The sequence below is a fragment of the Myotis brandtii genome, unplaced genomic scaffold, assembly GCF_000412655.1.
Source record: "Myotis brandtii unplaced genomic scaffold, ASM41265v1 scaffold698, whole genome shotgun sequence".
Taxonomy (NCBI): domain Eukaryota; kingdom Metazoa; phylum Chordata; class Mammalia; order Chiroptera; family Vespertilionidae; genus Myotis; species Myotis brandtii.
The window spans coordinates 910,564-928,728 of NW_005370731.1; the positions used below are offsets into that span (position 1 = coordinate 910,564).

Genomic DNA, 18,165 nt, shown 5'->3' on the forward strand with positions numbered 1-18,165 from the left:
CATCAGTCCCTGCTTGGATTTCTCTTTACCTGGCTTTCCTCAGCTTTGTATTTTTATTGCGTTTCTTTTCTCTTCCCCTCTTTCTCTTCCTCCCTCTCTTCCTCCCTTTTCCTCTCTCCCTGTCTGTCTCCCTCCCTCTCCTCTCCTCCTCTCTCTCTCTTTTTCTCTTTCCCCCCTCACTCCCTCCCTCCTCCCTTTCTTATGTTTTTTTGTCTTCTCTTTGTCGTTTTTAAATAACATCTCTCAGCATTCTGATCTTCACTTTTTTTGTCTCCCAATTTATGTATCTCACTCATAAGGCTTTAAAGACTCCAATTTGTGTTTTTAATTCCTCAACTCTGTAGACCACTTGGCCTGTATTTAAATTTGACTTTATGTCTTTAATTGAAAGTTGCTGTTGAACTCAACTCTGTTTTAGCCCAAATATCTCACGTTTTATAGCCTATTTCTATTCCATTCTGGTCAGTCACACCATCATTTTGGTAAATCATAGAAACCAATAAGTCTTCCTTAACTATACCTCTTCACCTCCATTCACTTCTTCCATGTTAACTTAATGACTGTGTCTTGTCAGATTTTGCCTCCTGAAATCTCACATTTGCCTTTTGTTTTCTATGCTGCTGTCACTGCCCCAATTTTTGTTCTCAGCTTCTCTCCTGGACTTAACTTTCATAATCTTGTATATTTACATTTACTGTAATTTGAGTCACCCCTCCTGTGTAGGTAGTTGCTCTGCCCTCAGTGCTCTTCTTTATCACTTCTTATGTTGGGGTATTATAATAATAATGTCTGTCCTTCAGCAGATAGTAAATTCCTTGAGAGAAAGGAGGGCTTGCATCTGACTCATCTTTGTGTGATTAGTTCTGGGCATGCTACATAGCTCCATGAGTATTTACTGATCGGGCTAAGGCAGTGCCCAGCTGATCATCAAGCTAAGACCCAGCTAGAAGAGCTAGACTAGGGCTCAGTCTCCTGCTGTTCTCCTGTCAGCCTCTTGATTATTTACTTTTAGGTTTTGCGGCCTTTTTTGTTGCGCCGAGTTAAGGTGGATGTTGAGAAGCAGATGCCTAAAAAGTATGAGCATGTTATCCGCTGCCGGCTCTCCAAGCGCCAACGCTATCTCTATGATGACTTCATGGCACAAACTACGTAAGGGAGAACTGAGGGTGGGTCCTGGGACTCTAGATTATAGCAAAGGTCAGAGGTGAGAGTTAGGATGCCCTATTTATTTTTCTTCTCTCCCAGAACTAAAGAGACACTAGCCACGGGCCATTTCATGAGCGTCATCAACATTTTGATGCAGCTGCGAAAAGTCTGTAATCATCCAAACCTGTTTGACCCTAGACCTGTTACCTCCCCCTTCATCACCCCAGGCATCTGCTTCAGCACCGCCTCTCTGGTCCTACAGGCCACTGATATCCATCCCCTCCAGGTAAGTAGTTGCCCCAAGGTTATTGGCCCTATCCCAAACCTTAATTTATTTTCTTTAGGCTAAAGTCTGACCTTTTGCATCCTTCCTTCTCCTATCATCTTAAAACTATTCCCCTGCTTTTATTATTTTTTTAGCTGTGTCACTTTAGGCAAGCTAATTATTAACCTCTAACCCTAAGTTTGCTTGCCCTTCAAAATAGGGATTATATGGCCTATTTTGCAGTAGGTTTGTGAGAATTTTGTTAATCTTTTTGAAAGGGCTTGGCATGTTAACATTTAATTATTTTGTTTTTCTGTTTCCTCTTTTTGGCTACTTCGTTCCCGCTCCCTCCAATTTTTTTTTTAATATATATATTTTTTATTTCAGAGAAGAAGGGAGAAGGGGGGAGAGATAGAAACATCAGTGCTGAGAGAGAATCATCTATCGGTTGCCTCCTGCACACCCGCTACTGGAATCAAGCCCACAACCCTGGAATCAAACTTTGACCTCCTGGTTCATAGGTTGATGCTCAACCATTGAGCCACACCGGCCAAGCCCATTTTTGTTTTTGTGGTAAAACACATAGCAAATTTTACTACTTGAGCCATTTTAAGCATATGATTCAGCGGCATTAAGTACAGTTAATTTGTACAACGCTTACCCACCATCCATCTTCAGAACTTTTCTCATCTTTCCAAATTGAAACTCTGTACATATTAAATATTAACTCTTCATTTCCCCCCTTTCCCTAGCTCTTGTTAGCCACCATTCTACTTGCGGTTTATAAATTTTAGTACTCTGAGTACTTCATATAAGTGGAATCATACAATATTTGTCCTTTTGTGAATGGCTATTTCATTTAGCAGAATGTTTTTAAGGTTCATACATGTATACCACATTTTGATTATCTATCCATCATTGGACACTTGGATTGCTTCCACCTTTTGGCTATTTTGAATAATGCTGCTATGAACATAGGTGTACAAATATCTGTCCAAGTCTCTACTTTCAATTCTCTCATTTTTAAAAATTTATTGGGGTGACATTGGTTAATAACATTATACAGGTTTTAAGTATATAATTCTAAAATACATCATCTGTATAGTATTGCTTTGTGTGTTCACCACCCAAAGTCAAGTCTTGTTCTGCCACCATATATCTGACCCCCTTTACCTTTTCTACTTCCTTCCTAACCCTTGCCCTCTGGTAACCACCATACTGTTGTATGTGTCTATGGGTTTTTGTTTGTCTTGTTTGTTCATTTGTTGCTTTCAGTTTTATATCCCACATATGAATGAAGTCATAGTTCTTGACTTTCAATCCTCTCTTGGGTATACAGTCATGCTCTGCTTAATGAGGGGGATATATTAAGAGAAATGTGTCTTTAGGTGATTTCATCATTGTGGTAACATCATAGAGTGCACTTACACAAACTAATTGGTGTAATCTACTACATACCTAGGCTATATGGTGTAGCATATTGCTCCTAGGTTATATGCCTGAACAGCGTATTAGACTGAATACTGTAGGCAGTAGTAACACAATGGCAAGTATTTGTGTATCTAAACATAGAAAAGGGACAGTAAAAATATGGTATAAAAGTTAAAAATGATACACCTGTATAGGACACTTCCCATGAATGGAGGTTGTAGGATTGGAAATGGTTCTGAGTAAGTTGATGAGTGAATGGTGAGTTAATTGTGAAGGTGTAGGACATTACTGTACACTTAGGCTACATTAAATTTATAAAACAACACAAGATTAAGTGAAGCACAAGAGAAACTGATACAATCAAGAGACATAAACACAAGATGTATGGGGCTGCTGCTGGCCTAACAGCATACTGTTATATAGCAGACTTAAAAAAAAAAAAAAAAGTACATTCTAAAATAATGGTAAAAACATAGTGTGGTAATTACATAAGCTTATAATATAGTCATTTATTATAATTGTTAAATATGCACTATACAGCTCTGGCTGGTGTGGCTCAGTTGGTTGAGTGTCATCCCATGTACTGAGAGGTCACTGGTTCATTCCCGGTCAGGGCACATTCCCGGGTTTAAGGCTCAATCCCCAGTGGGGGCATGCAGGAGGCAGCCAGTCTGTTTCTCTCTCATCGATGTTGCACTCTCTCTCTCTCGTCCGTGTGTGTGTGTGTGTGTGTGTGTGTGTGTGTCTCTGTCTGTGTCTTTCTCTCTCTCTCTCTCTCTCTCTCTCAGTCTTCCTCCCTAAAAAAATCAATAAAAATGTATTTTAAAAACATGCACTATACATAATTATATGTACAATGCTTTTATATGACTGGTAGCACAGTAGGTATGTTTACACCAGTATTACCATAAACACATACTGAATTCCACTACAATATTAGGATGCCTAGACATCACTAGACAATAGGGATTTTTCAGCTCCATTATAATCTTACAGGACCACCCTTGTATATGCAGTCCTACATTGACTGACATGTGATACATGACCGTATATCCAGAAATGGAATTGCTGGATTATATAGAAATTTGTAATTCTATTTTTAATTTTTTGAGGAATCACCATACTGTTTTTCATAGTGACTGCCAACCCTGTTATTTTTCTGTGTTTTTTAAAAAAATAATATCTAAATGGATAAGAGGTAGTATCCTGTGATTTTGACTTGCATATTCCTAATGATAGTGATGAACATCTTTTCTTGTGTTTATTTTGTATTTTCTTTGGAGAAATGTCTATTAAAGGCCTTTGCTAATTTTTAAAATGGGTTGTTTGTGTTTTTGTTATTGAGTTGTAGGAGTTCTTTATATGTTCTGGATATAACCCCTTATGAGACATGATTTGCAAATATTTTGTTCCATTCTATGGGTTGCCTATTCATTCTATTGAAAGTGTCCTTTGATGGAGTTCAGTTTATCAATTCTTTTTGGTTATTATCTGTGCTTTTGGTGTCGTATCTAAGAAATTATTGCCACATTGATCCTTTTGACACCATGCTTTTGTGTTCCTTCTTGTGCCAGCGGATAGACATGGGTCGTTTTGATCTTATTGGCCTGGAGGGTCGAATTTCTAGATATGAGGCCGACACATTTCTACCCCGGCACCGCCTGTCCCGCCGGGTACTGCTAGAGGTGGCTACTGCTCCTGACCCCCCACCCCGGCCCAAGCCTGTCAAGATGAAGGTCAACAGGTACCAGGGCTGAGGAATTAAGGGGATGGATTCCTAGAAAAACTGACTACAGCTGGCTGGGGGGGGATTGGGATGGCAAGGAGAGGGTTGTAGAGTAGGCTAGAATGTTTATATGGGACAGATGCAAAATACTGTGGCCATGTTAGGGGAGACAATAACTAGAGGCTCCTGGGAGGGGCCCTTGTGTTTGTCATTGATTCCCCCCCCCCCCCCCCCCCCCCCCCTTCCCTGCTTGGTGCTTTCTGGTTATAAGATAACCAAAAAGCACCCTTTCTCTTTTGGGTCTTTAGCCTTTTCCCCCTTTGCTTTTACAATCTTTGTCTTTTTGCCTTGTCTTTCTTGTTTCTTTTTTTTCCTTACTCCTTATTCTCCTTCCTCACCCCCTTGTTTTTTTTTCTCATAGGATGTTGCAGCCAGTGACCAAGCAAGAAGGCCGGACAGTGGTGGTAGTGAACAGCCCACGGACCCTCCTGGGTCCTGTCCCAGTCCGACCCCCTCCAGGCCCGGAGCTGTCAGTTCAGCCGACCCCTTGCCCAACCCCTCCAGTGCTGCCAGCACCACTGATGGTGTCAACCTCGCCTACCGGATCCCCACTTATTCCGGCATCCCGGCCTCCAGGCCCTGTTCTGTTGCCCCCGTTGCAGCCAAACAGTGGGCCTCTTCCCCCGGGTGAGTTACGAGGGAGCCAGAGTGTTGGGTTAGGGGGCACTTCAGGTAGATTGGTCAGATTGATTAGCAGTAATAAAAATAGAGTGAAAAGTTGGGTTAGAGATGGGTGTGGTCTTTGTTGGGCTGGAAGGGAGTATGTATGTGTGGAGGCTGCTGGGAGCTGGCTAAGGCTCTGGTCAGGGTATATTTGACAGATGTTTCCTTTGTGTTCACAGTGTTACCTTCCCCCCTGGGGGTCCTGAGTGGGACCTCACGGCCTCCAACACCAACCCTGTCCCTAAAGCCAGCCCCACCTGCCCCTGTTCGCCTGAGTCCTGCCCCACCCCCAGGCTCCTCCAGCCTGTTGAAGCCCCTGACAGTGCCACCAGGCTATACCTTCCCTTCTGCCACTGCCACTGCCACCTCCACTTCTACCACCACAGCCACTGCTCCTACCACGGCAGTACCAGCTCCTACTCCTGCACCACAGCGCCTCATCCTGTCTCCTGATATGCAAGCTCGCCTGCCCTGTAAGTTCCCAGGGCTCTGAGGGTGAGGGACCTGAGAAGGGAGGAAGGCTTATATGCCCCAGAGCTGGAGAAGAAAAACTCGGGAGTATGATCGAGTATCAAATTCTAGGTAGCTAACTACATAGGGTATTTTGCCAGACATTGGTAACTTATAATCAAGAGCCCTCAGGGAGATCATAATTTAGTTGGGGAGGTGACATGTAAGCCTCGTGGTAGAAAATCATGAGGCGAAAGGGCAGCATAGAGGAGGGGGGTGGTGAGTGATAAATTAGCTCAGTATGGTGGCAGGCCTTTGCAGCGGTCGCCAGCCGGTGGTCCGTGAGGTCCAAAAGGTTGGCGACCGCTGCTTTAGAGGATATAAAGGAAATTGTTAAGCAAATGAGTGGAATAGGAAGGAGTAGCATGTCAAAAGTTCAGACTGTAGTTGAAGGCTGAGCTTGTTGAAACATGAGAAATTGAGGGGAAGAGTTAGAGGAACTAAGACTTGTACCTCATGAGGGTCTGCAAAGTGGCATTGAGCAGAGTGATCCCTGTGTTCATTAAGCCCCTTCTTTGTTTATAGCAGGTGAAGTGGTCAGCATCGGCCAATTGGCCTCACTGGCACAACGTCCAGTGGCTAGTGCAGGGGGAAGCAAACCTCTCACCTTCCAAATCCAGGGCAACAAGCTGACTTTGACTGGTGCCCAGGTGCGCCAGCTTGCCGTGGGGCAACCCCGCCCGCTGCAAAGTAGGTAAAACCCACCCCCTGTCCTGCCTTTTTCCTCTTCTTCCTTATCCTCTTGTTTTTTTATGGCTCTTTAAAAATGTCAGCCTGTGTGTTTCTTTCCCTAGTATTTGGTGGGTGGGACCAAAGAGAATGATTAGAGGAAATTTTTTATAAAGATAAGGATGAGGTCATTTTATTTATTTATTTAAATATATTTGTATTGATTTCAGAGGGGAAGGGAGAGGGGGAGAGAGATAGAAACATCAATAATGAGAGAGACTCATTGATCAGCTGCCTCCTGCGCACCCCACACTGGGGATTGAGTCCTCAATCCAGGCATGTGCCCTGACTGGGAATCGAACTGTGACCTGGTTCATAGGTCAATGCTCAACCACTGAGCCATGCTGGCTGGGCCGGATGAGGTTATTTTAGAGATGTTATCTTCTCTCTGTTCTTTCTCCTCTAGCCCTTGCCTCTTTGCCTCCCTCCGGCTGATAGCTACTTCTCTTTCTCTCTTCCCTTAACCCAGGGAATGTGGTGCACCTGGTGTCCGCAGGGGGGCAGCACCACCTCATCAGTCAGCCTGCCCATGTGGCACTCATCCAGGCCGTGGCCCCGACCCCTGGCCCCACCCCTGTCTCTGTGCTGCCTTCTTCGACCCCCAGCACCACCCCTGCCCCCACTGGCCTCAGCCTTCCGCTTGCTGCTAACCAGGGTGAGGCTCCTGGCCTTCCTACTTAGCTCTTGCAGGCCTTGGTCCTTCCAGGCATGTCCTGGGCTACTGTCTGTCCAGCCTTCCCTCAGTATTGTTTTCCCTTGCTGGTGTCTCCAATATCTGTCTGCTTCCCTCTCCTGCCCCCGGACTTCTTCCATCTTTTGGGTCTCTTGTTTCTTTTCTACCTTTCCCTCAATGTAGCTTCCTCTTGCAGTGCCACCAACCATGGTGAATAATACAGGCGTGGTGAAGATTGTAGTGAGACAGGCCCCTCGGGATGGACTGACTCCTGTTCCTCCGTTGGCCCCAGCACCCCGACCTCCGAGCTCTGGGATTCCAGCTGTGTTGACTCCACGGCCCACATTAACCCCTGGCCGGCTACCCACACCTACTCTGGGTGTTGCCCGGGCTCCCATACCCACATCCACTCTAGTGAGGCCCCTTCTCAAGCTGGTCCAGAGTCCTTCGCCCGAAGTCAGTGGTGAGTCAACATGGCTAAGGCCAGAATTGGCCCCAAGGGTTTCTTTTTTTTTTTTTTTTTTTTAAATACATTTTCATTTATTTCAGAGAGGAAGGAGAGAGAGAAACATCAATGATGACAGAATCATTGATCGGTTGCCTCCTGCATGCCCCCTACTGGGGATCGAGCCCACAACCCGGGCATGTGCCCTGATTGGGAATTGAACCGTGACCTCCTGGTTCGTAGGTCGACACTCAACCACTGAGACACCTCGGCCGGGTGCCTTAAGGGTTTCTAAGTCACAACAGATCCCTTCATTATCCAGCATACTGACTTGCTGTGCAGTGGACCCCAAAACTGGGCTGCCGAGCCCTTGCCTAATTCCAACATACATTTATTGGATTCTTGGAGGGAAAGGAAATGTTAAGTTGACAGATTCCTTGATTCTTTGATCTCAAAGTGTGGGAGTGAAGGTTTTCTGGGAAACAGGTGAAACTTGCGAGTAAGGGAAGGGGTGGGACAGGATAATAGGAGGAGCAAGAAAAGAATTTTGGGCCTAACTCATCCTCTGTCTCCACAGCTTCAGCAACCGGAACTGCTCCCTTGACCATCTCTTCTTCCCTTCCTGTGCCATCCTCACTCCCTGGGCCAGCATCTTCTCCAATGCCAGTTCCCAACTCCTCTCCCCTTGCTAGTCCTGTGTCCTCTACAGTCTCCGTTCCAGTGTCATCTTCACTCCCTATCTCTGTCTCCACCACGCTTCCTGCCCCAGCCTCAGCTCCACTCACCATCCCAATCTCAGCTCCCTTACCTGTTTCGGCTTCAGGCCCAACTGTGTTGACCACTGTGACTCCAACAATGGCACCTGTTGTCTCAGCGGCTCCTGGACTTCCCTCTTTGGCACCAGCTGGGGCTTCCCCATCAGCATCAGCCTTGACTCTAGGTTTGGCCACAACTTCATCCCTGTCCCCATCTCAGGCACCTGGTCACCCTCTGTTGTTGGCTCCAGCCTCTTCACATGTTCCAGGGTTGAATTCAGCCGTGGCCCCAGCATGTTCACCTGTCCTGGTGCCAGCTTCTGCTCTGGCTAATTCTTTTCCGGCAGCACCAAATCCAGCTCCAGCTCAGGCTTCCCTTCTGGCTCCAACACCTTCTGCATCTCAGGCTCTAGCCACCTCTATGGCTCCCATGGCGGCTCCACAGACAGCAATCCTGGCTCCTCCAGCTCCTTCCCTGACTCCTCTTCCAGTCCTGGCTCCATCGCAGACTCCAGTTCCAGTTCTGGCTTCATCATCTACTCCAGGAACTCCTTTAGCCTCAGCTTCTTCACTGGTGCCAGTCCAAAGTCCTGTGTTGGCTCCGACATCAACTCAAACTATGGTACCAGCCCCGATTCCGTCACCTCTCCCAAGCCCGGCTTCTACACAGACACTGGCCTTAGCCCCAGCTTTAGCATCCACTCTTGGCGGCTCGTCTCCATCTCAGACACTCTCTTTGGGAACAGGGAATCCCCAGAAGCCCTTTCCAGCTCAGACATTGTCATTGACTCCAGCAGCAGCCCTAGTACCAGCTCCAGCCCAGACACTGTCTTTGGCACCAGGACCACCACTGGGTCCAACTCAGACGCTGTCCCTGGCTCCAGCACCCTCTCTGGCTCCTGCTTCTTCGATGGGCCCAACCCCAGCTCACACTTTGACTTTGGCTCCGGTATCATCATCTGCTTCACTCCTGGCCCCAGCTTCAGTGCAAACACTGACCTTGAGCCCTGCCCCAGTTCCAGTGCCCACCTTGGGCCCAGCCACAGCCCAGACTCTGGCACTGGCCCCAGCCTCAACACAGGCCCCAGCTTCCCAGGCATCCTCCCTTGTGGTTTCTGCACCTGGGGCCGCTTCCTTGCCCATCACCATGGTATCCCGGCTGCCTGTTTCCAAGGATGAGCCTGAGACACTGACATTGCGCTCTGGTCCCCCCAGCCCTCCCTCCACTGCTACCTCGTTCAGTGGTCCCAGGCCTCGACGCCAGCCCCCACCACCACCTCGTTCCCCTTTCTATCTGGTAAGTTTTATTGCCTCAAAGGAGAGGGAATGGGAAGTTGAGTTTCTTTGGAATGTTGATAGAATGGATGGAACAGAATAATGTCACTTTTATCTTGGTAAATTACAAAGTCTAGTTTTGTGGACCTGATATTTCAGTGCCATTGGACAAGTCCTTTTCCCTGAGCTTGTTGTATTTTCTGTAAAATGGGAATAATCATGTTCTACTTATAGGGGTAATGAGAACCTAATGTGCTTTTAAAACTATTATTCACTGATATGTTGAAGGCCTTATTGTTATCACTGGTCTCTTTCTTCTTGCTTACTCTTTTGAGTTAGTGTTGGCATTTAATTGCCTCATTTTACAGATGAAGAAACTAGCCTATTAAATGATGTTATAAATGTTACACAGCTTGTGAGAACAGAGATGTGCTGACTCCATTGCTTTCTCCTCTTCCCCACAAGAGGCAGTCCTTAGAGACATACTTTCTTCAGTTGCTGAAACCATTACCATCAGCAAGTATTTGAACTTCTAAGGGAGGGATGACACCATGGAATGCAGTTCCCCAAAGATCATCATCTGACTTTGATGGCCATTTCTTAAAGTTTTTTACCTCCGTGGTAATTAAGTGGCAATAAAAAGAACTCTGGCCCTGTCCGGGTGGCTCAGTTAGTTGGAATGTCATCCCGTACACCAAAAGGTTACGGGTTTGATTCCCAGTCAGGGCACATACCTAGGTTGCGGGTTCAATCCCTGGTCAAGGCGCATATGGGAGGCAACCAATCAATGTTTTTCTCTCACATCAATGTTTCTCTCTCTCTCTCCCTCTCCCTTCCTCTCTCTCTAAAACATCAATAAAAAAATATCCTCGGTTGATGATTAAAAAAAATAGAACTGTTCCCTATCACTTCCTTAGCTTTCTGGTAGCCATTGTTTTTCTATCATATAAATAGTTCCATATATGTTTGGTTAAGTTAAACTTAGAACTCAGATTCAAGTAAATAACCCAGGAACAAATTTGAAGAAAGTTCTAGTGAATCCCCCAGGCCTTCTTATCTTTTGCTCATTCTATTACAGAGCTGCTGCTTATTCTTGGCCTCAGCCTCAGTACCCCACCCTCCATCAGTGCCACTAACTCCACCTTTTGTCTTTCTGGTGCTGCCAAGTTGGTCTGGCTTGTTGGAAGTAAAACAGAACCTAGATCCTGGCCCAAGTGTGACAGCCCATGGTCTATGCTAAATTTTGGTTGCTCTGCAAGTAGATAGCAGCTTTTTGACACTATTTTTTCCTTAAAACAGTTTGAAATATGTCACATACCATACAGTTAATCCAGTTAAAGTGTACACATTCAGTGGCTTTTATTATATTCACAGAGTTGTACAGCCATTACCACAGTCTTACTTTGGAACATTTTTATGGCCCTAAAGAGAAACTTTACACCTTAGCCATCATCCCCAAACTTCTCTATCTCTCCTAGCCTTCGGCAACTACTTATTTTCTGTCTTTATAGATTTGTCTATTGAGTCACATAATATATGGCCTTTTGTGATTGGCTTCTTTCACTTGGCTTAATGTTCCTGAGGTTCATTCATGTTATAGCACATATCAGTACTTAATTTCTTTTTATTGTTAAATATTCCATTTTATGGATATAGCACATTTCCTACATCAGTTGATAGGGACATTTGAATTATTTCACTTGTTGGCTGTTATGAATAATGCAGCTATGAAATAAGATCTTGTGTCTTTTCATGTTTTCCATTATATTGAATGTAAACCTAGGACTGGAATTGCTGGGCCTTATGGTAACTACGTTTAATTGTTTGAGGAACTGCCGAACTGTTTTCCAGTGTAGCTGTACCATTTTACATTCCCACCAGCAGCCTGTAAGGGTGGTTCCAGGATCTCCACAACTTTGCCAACACTTGTTATTTGTCTTTTTTATTACATTCTAGTGTGTATGAAGTAGAACCTAATGGTTTTGATTTGCATTTTTCTGATGGCTAATGATGTTATGCATCTTTTAAGTGGTTGTTGACCATTTGTGTATCTATATATATAAAAGCCAAGCAACCTGTGGCTATGATGCACACTGCAGCGACCAACCAGCCCGATTGAGGCCCCAATCATCCCCCCCTCCCCCCCACCCCACTCGTGCATGAATTCATGCCTCTAGTCTTTGAAGAAATATCTATGATCCTTTGCCCTTTTTAATTGGGTTATTCTATTTTTATTATTGAGCCATAAGAGTCCATTATATATTTTAGATACAAGCCCCTTTTCAGTTATATGATTTGCAAATCTTTCCTATTTTGCTACTATTTGAGAACTCACCTGGATTGATTTTTCTCAGTGTTAGGATGCTTCCTCACTTAGATCACAAGGAGCCAAGAGGTTATGCTTGATGTAGCCATCAAAAAGGGAGATTTGGGCCTTGGCCAGTGTGGTTCAGTTGGCTGGAGCATTGTCCCATACACCGAAAGGTTGCGGGTTCGATTCCTGGTTTGGGCCCATACCCAGGTTGTGGGTTTGATCCCTGGTTGGGGTGTGTACGGGAGGCAACAGATCGGTGTTTCTCTCCTCTCCCTACTTTTCTCTCTCTCTAAAATCAATGAAAACATAATCCTCGAGTGAGGATTAAAAAATCTTGGAGGCACTGCTATTTTTTAGGACCATTTTCTGGGATCCATTCTATTAACAGATTTATTGAGAGCCTACTTTGTGCCAGATACTGAGCTAGGTAGTGGGTGATTATAGTTAACAAGATCAGATATGGTCCATGATATATGGGCCTTAAATTTAGTGGGTAGAAGACATCAAAAATATCCCCTTTCCTTTCTTACAAAGTAAAATTGCAAGTGTAGTAAGTGCTTAAAATATATACTATATATAGAGAGAGGTGGTTTTATAACCTGTGAAACTGGAAGCACAACAAATGGGGAAGGATTGGATCAAAGTCATAGAGATATCCTGCCAGGCACTCCCCTTTTCTCTCTCAGAGTGATGATATTAAATACCTGGTTATGTTCCCATCCCAGTTCATTCCAGTCTGGCCCTTGACAGAAACCTGCTGTGGATTTGATTAGCCTCTCTGTATCCTGGTCAGTGATTTGAGGAAGGCTTTTAATACTTGTTTTTGATATACTGCAAGAAGATAAATTAATTGAATGTTTGGAGTTAAATGTTATATAGGAAAATTTCCACAAATCATCTATTTTATAAGATTGTTGGAATGCAGATCTTAAATTTGAATATTCAGGCATTCTGCTTTGGTAGCATACAAGGAAAGATCAGTTTTCTTTTGCAGAGAACTTCACTTAAAAATTGTGAAAGGAATAATGCCCTTTGATGACTTGGAAAACTAAAAGCATAATGTATTTTAAAATATTATGGTTCCCATAGATTGTTTAATTGTGGGAGGAACTGTCAGGTTTTCTATGAGGACACTGATTACTTTTTCTGTTTTTTTTTTTTCTCTCATCCCCAGGACTCTCTAGAGGAAAAGCGAAAACGACAGCGGTCTGAACGCCTGGAACGGATTTTCCAACTTAGTGAGGCTCATGGGGCCCTGGCACCCGTGTATGGGACTGAAGTCCTGGATTTCTGTACCTTGCCCCAACCTGTTGCCAGCCCCATCGGCCCTTGTTCTCGCCCCAGCCACCCCACCTTTTGGACTTATACTGAGGCTGCCCGCCGGGCTGTACTGTTTCCTCAGCAACGCCTAGACCAGCTGTCTGAAATCATTGAGAGGTTGGCAGGGCTAAGTGCTCATGGGAAGAGGGTCTTGGGGCCTCTGAGTGGATGTAGTGGTTAGGGATATTGAAGGTGCTATCTCTTGGGACTCTACAGAGTTCCATCTTTTATACTGCTTGCCTTCTTCCTTTTGCAGGTTCATCTTTGTCATGCCTCCTGTGGAGGCACCTCCCCCTTCCCTGCATGCCTGCCACCCACCTCCTTGGCTGGCCCCACGTCAGGCAGCCTTCCAGGAGCAATTGGCCTGTGAGCTCTGGCCCCGGGCTCGTCCTTTGCACCGTATTGTGTGTAACATGCGCACCCAGTTCCCTGACTTGAGGCTCATCCAGTACGATTGCGGTGAGTTCATTGACCAGTGAGGGTCCCTTGACCTCTTTTCCTCTTTTCAGGGATGCTGTACATAAGGTCTTGGTAGATTTCATTAAACATTAGACAGTTTTTTTAGGTTATGCTTATGGGAAAGATGGAGAATTGTAGACGTATGTTGGATTCTTGGCATTCATGAATTTGACTTTGATGAAAGTTGAAAATGTGTGTTAACTCATTTATTTGTTCAGTGATTATTTTGTGAACATCTATCTGTTTTGCTAATCATTTGGGATTCAATGGCGAACAAGATAGCACAGCATGGAGTTTTCAGATTTATGCTGTACAAGACTGCACAGTAAATAGTAAATTTTGTTTTGTGAAAAGACAAGAATCCTTATCTTTTGGTTATAATCTTATTGATTAGAATGCATTAGGCTGCAAGTAACAGAAAACCAAAAGTGAACATTTATTGTTGACTTAATGAGCAATTAGAATAATGGTGTGTTGTTGGTTCAGCAGATTAGTGGTGTCTTCATGTATCTAGGACCTTCTTGTCTTTCTACCTTGCTTTCTACCATCCTTAATATTTATCTTTTTATTCTCATGCTTATTTCTTCATGGTCAGAAGATGGCTGCCGTAACTCCAGGGAGCACACCAAATGCTCTGAGTAGGAAGCCAGGGGTTGAGACAAAAGACTCCTAGCAAATCTTCTTTTTTGGGAAAGAAAGCCCTCCCAGTTGACTTTGCTTCATAATTCATTGGCTCAAATTGGGCCTTATGCCCATCCCTAGAGCAATCACTGTCAAAAGAAAATGGCAAAAAGGAACTCTGGCTTATTTAGGATCACTTATGATTTGTCTTCTCTGGGTTGGTTTGAGGCTTGCCTTGCCAGGTGTCCACAGTGTCATTCATGTTCTGTTAACCAAGAATGGCTCTGTCACAGTCCTGCACAGATATTTCTATAGTAACATGTTTTTGGAGATTTCCTAAATGTCTTATAAGAAAGTCAGCAGAACTTTTATTACTATACGCAATATATATTTTAGTAAAAAAACACACACACGTTTGAAATCATTCAGAGGAGATGAATTCAAAGTCTTTGTTAAAGTGTTTCAGACTGACTTACTAGAAATGTTTCACAAGTTAATTCTGTGTTTGATGGGAGGTTGAACTAAGATAACCTAAGATCTTGCCTCTATGGTTCTGATCTTGGTGACCTTCAATCCCTGTCTGTAAACCATGAATCGGGGGATTTGTTGATATTTATTCTGTGAATCTGTCCTGTGATTCAGCTGGTATAACTCATTGTAGTACTTAAAAATTTCTTGCTCAAACTACTGCAGATTACTTTCCCCCCGTGAGGGTGTATATTACCTTACCCCTAGTAAGACTATAGAAGTTAAATCCAAGACAGAAGCAGACTGAAGAGGAGAACCCTTAGGGAAAGAAAATAGGTTAATTCAGATTTTTTGGTATCCTGTGCTAATTGAAATCCTGGCCTAAAATTTTGGTTGCCATTCAACTACAGCCTTTCAGTGTTAAGTGTTCTCCTCATTCCAGTTTATAGCTAGCTCCCTGCACCCCTTCATATCTCTTCAGGAAAGTTGCAAACGTTAGCAGTGCTGTTGCGACAGCTCAAGGTGGAGGGCCACCGAGTACTCATATTCACCCAGATGACCCGGATGCTGGATGTATTGGAGCAGTTTCTAACCTACCACGGCCACCTCTACTTGCGTCTGGATGGGTCTACTAGAGTTGAACAGAGACAGGTAATCCAGGCATTGCAGCCCTTAGAGACTCACCTCAGCTTCTGTCTCCTTTTTCCAGGCCTTGGGGGTCCAAGAAGGGGCCCTACTAAGCCTTGGGTCTATTTTTGGGGATTTCTCCCAATGTTATCTTTTTTTTCCCTTTCCCTCTAGGCCTTGATGGAACGATTCAATGCAGACAAACGTATATTCTGCTTCATCCTATCAACTCGAAGTGGGGGTGTGGGCGTGAACCTGACGGGAGCAGACACTGTTGTTTTTTATGACAGCGACTGGAATCCCACCATGGATGCTCAGGCCCAGGATCGCTGTCACCGAATTGGCCAGACCCGAGATGTTCACATCTATAGGTATTGCCTAGTCTCCCCTACCTTGCTTCCCCTTTGCTGGAAGGATTTTATTGATGTATTTGGCTGTTTACCCATGGCTTTCATCAACCCCTAGGCTTATCAGTGAACGGACAGTGGAGGAGAACATCCTAAAAAAGGCAAATCAGAAGAGAATGTTGGGAGACATGGCCATTGAGGGAGGCAACTTTACCACAGCATATTTTAAACAGGTACTACTATCTTCCAGTCTATGGAAGGTAGAACTGCTTTGCCTGTAAGAGTTACTCCTGCTTATGAAAGAGGATGCTTTGACCTCTACAGACCTGCTTCTTCAACCAGTGGCACCTGATACTTCTAAGAACCATCATCAGATTCATAGTTGTAGGCCTGGGACCAGCATTCCATTGACTCTGACATTTTTTCTTCTGTTCTTTCCAAAGCAGACCATCCGAGAGCTGTTTGATATGCCCCTGGAGGAGTCATCTGGCTCCTCTGTACCCTCTGCCTCTGAAGAGGAGGAAGAAACTGTGGCCAGCAAGCAGACCCACATCCTGGAGCAGGTGAAAAAAGTGGGCGGTCCCTAGAGGAGAGCTAATGGTTACAGTGTGTGTTGTCTTTGGATCTGTTGAGTTTGTCCAGGGGGAAAGAACTATTTCTGCTGCTTCTCAAATTACAGTTGGCCTTTGATAGTTGTGAATAGATTGTTTATTCACATGGTTTCATAGAAAAAGACAGGATTTAGTTTTTATTTCTAACTTTTCTAAGTTTAAAAAAAGCAGCAGTGCTTTTTTTAAAACAAAACAATAAATATACGTATTTATTTAAATATCTTTTTATTGATTTTAGAGAGGGAGGGAGGAGAGAGAAAGAGAGAAACATTGATGTGAGAGAGAAGCATTGATAGGATCAGCTGCCTCCTGCATGCACCCCAATCCAGGATCAAGCCCGCAACCTGGACATGTGCCTGGACTAGGACCGAACCAGTGACCCTTCAGTGCGTGGAATGATCACCAACTGAGCCACACTGGCCAGGGCCAGCAGTTCTTTTTAGTAATTGTATTTGTTAAGCTAAGTCTGTTTAGTCTTCTGAGCCTCACTTTCCATTTTTCTAAAATGCTAATGACAAGGAAGTAACTGAGGTTAAATGACATTGTGGATTAAGAAGTGCTTTGTTGCCCGGCTGGTGTGGCTGTGGTTGAGCGTCGACCTATGAACCAGGAGGTCACAGTTCAATTCCCAGTCAGGGCACATGCCCAGGTTGTACGCTTGGTCCCCAGTAGGGTGTGTGTAGGAGGCAGCTGATCAATGAATCTCTGCATTATTGATGTTTCAATCTTTCTCTCCCTCTCCCTTCCTCTCTGAAATCGATAAAAATATATTTCTTTTTAAAAAAGAAGTGTTTTGTACATGGGTAGAACTCATTTTCCAAACATTGATGCATAATAGAATCACTTGGAAAGCTTTTAAAAGGATTGATTCCTGGACCTCGTCTGAAAATCTAAATCATTTTAGGAGGTGAGGTCTGACCATATGTATTTTTTCAGAGCTCTTCAGAAGTAAACGAATGTTTAGGAACTACAGATGTAGAGTGTCATGGAAATGTTTTTCTCTACCTAGTGCCTTCTCATGGTTGACCATACTCTAGGCTACTTCCTTCAGTGACTTGGTTATAAGCTCCCATCATATCTCAAGGGAAAGATTAGATGTGGTTAGTCTATTGCCATGAGACATCTCAGTACAAAAATAGAATTTTATTTTTAAAACTTTCTGCCTTAAAAAAATTTTTTTATTGTTGAAAATTTTACATATGTCCCTCTCTCCCCCACATTGACCTCCTGTAGCCCACTCCCCTCCCCACCCCAGGCTTTTACGATCCTACAGTCTGTGTCCATGGGTTATTCATATCTATATATATAAAAGCCTAAGCAACCTTTGCAACCGGAATGACCAGTCACTATGACATGCACTGACCACCGGGGGGCAGACGCTCAACACAGGAGCTGCCCCCCAGTGGTCAGTGTGCTCCCATAGCCAACCTCCCGCTGCCCCTCTCCCCCTTGCCCAACCTGGTTTTGATGGGCCCCAATCAGGGGCGGGGCCAGCCAGCCAACTTCCCGCAGCCTCTCCCCCTGACTGGCCTCAATTGCTGGCCAAGCTGAGGGATCCCATCCATGCACGAATTCATGCACTGGGCCTCTAATCCTAGCTAATAGACAGAATATGCAAATTAACTGTCACACCTTCACAAATATGGTGGCGCCCATAGCCACAAGATGGCGGCGCCCACTCCCGTCAGCCCCACTGGAGTCCCCCAGTCCTTTCAGCCCA

The 18,165-nt window shown here is 44.6% G+C and overlaps 1 protein-coding gene across 2 annotated transcripts in view; it reads left to right on the top strand.

The window, feature by feature from the left end:
* Window positions 1-18,165, top strand: part of SRCAP (Snf2-related CREBBP activator protein) — a 37,441-nt gene that overhangs the window by 14,619 nt on the left and 4,657 nt on the right. Inside the window, exons 17-31 of one of the 2 annotated variants that reach the window (XM_005882049.2) lie at window positions 1,013-1,149; window positions 1,246-1,432; window positions 4,417-4,586; window positions 4,990-5,255; window positions 5,471-5,764; window positions 6,327-6,491; window positions 7,000-7,185; window positions 7,400-7,666; window positions 8,226-9,700; window positions 13,167-13,429; window positions 13,569-13,771; window positions 15,342-15,511; window positions 15,662-15,858; window positions 15,953-16,067; window positions 16,278-16,397. In XM_005882049.2, coding sequence (XP_005882111.1) covers window positions 1,013-1,149; window positions 1,246-1,432; window positions 4,417-4,586; window positions 4,990-5,255; window positions 5,471-5,764; window positions 6,327-6,491; window positions 7,000-7,185; window positions 7,400-7,666; window positions 8,226-9,700; window positions 13,167-13,429; window positions 13,569-13,771; window positions 15,342-15,511; window positions 15,662-15,858; window positions 15,953-16,067; window positions 16,278-16,397 — 4,215 coding nt within the window. The remainder of the gene's footprint in view (window positions 1-1,012; window positions 1,150-1,245; window positions 1,433-4,416; window positions 4,587-4,989; window positions 5,256-5,470; window positions 5,765-6,326; window positions 6,492-6,999; window positions 7,186-7,399; window positions 7,667-8,225; window positions 9,701-13,166; window positions 13,430-13,568; window positions 13,772-15,341; window positions 15,512-15,661; window positions 15,859-15,952; window positions 16,068-16,277; window positions 16,398-18,165) is intronic. The other variant, XM_005882050.2, reaches the window with a different exon arrangement.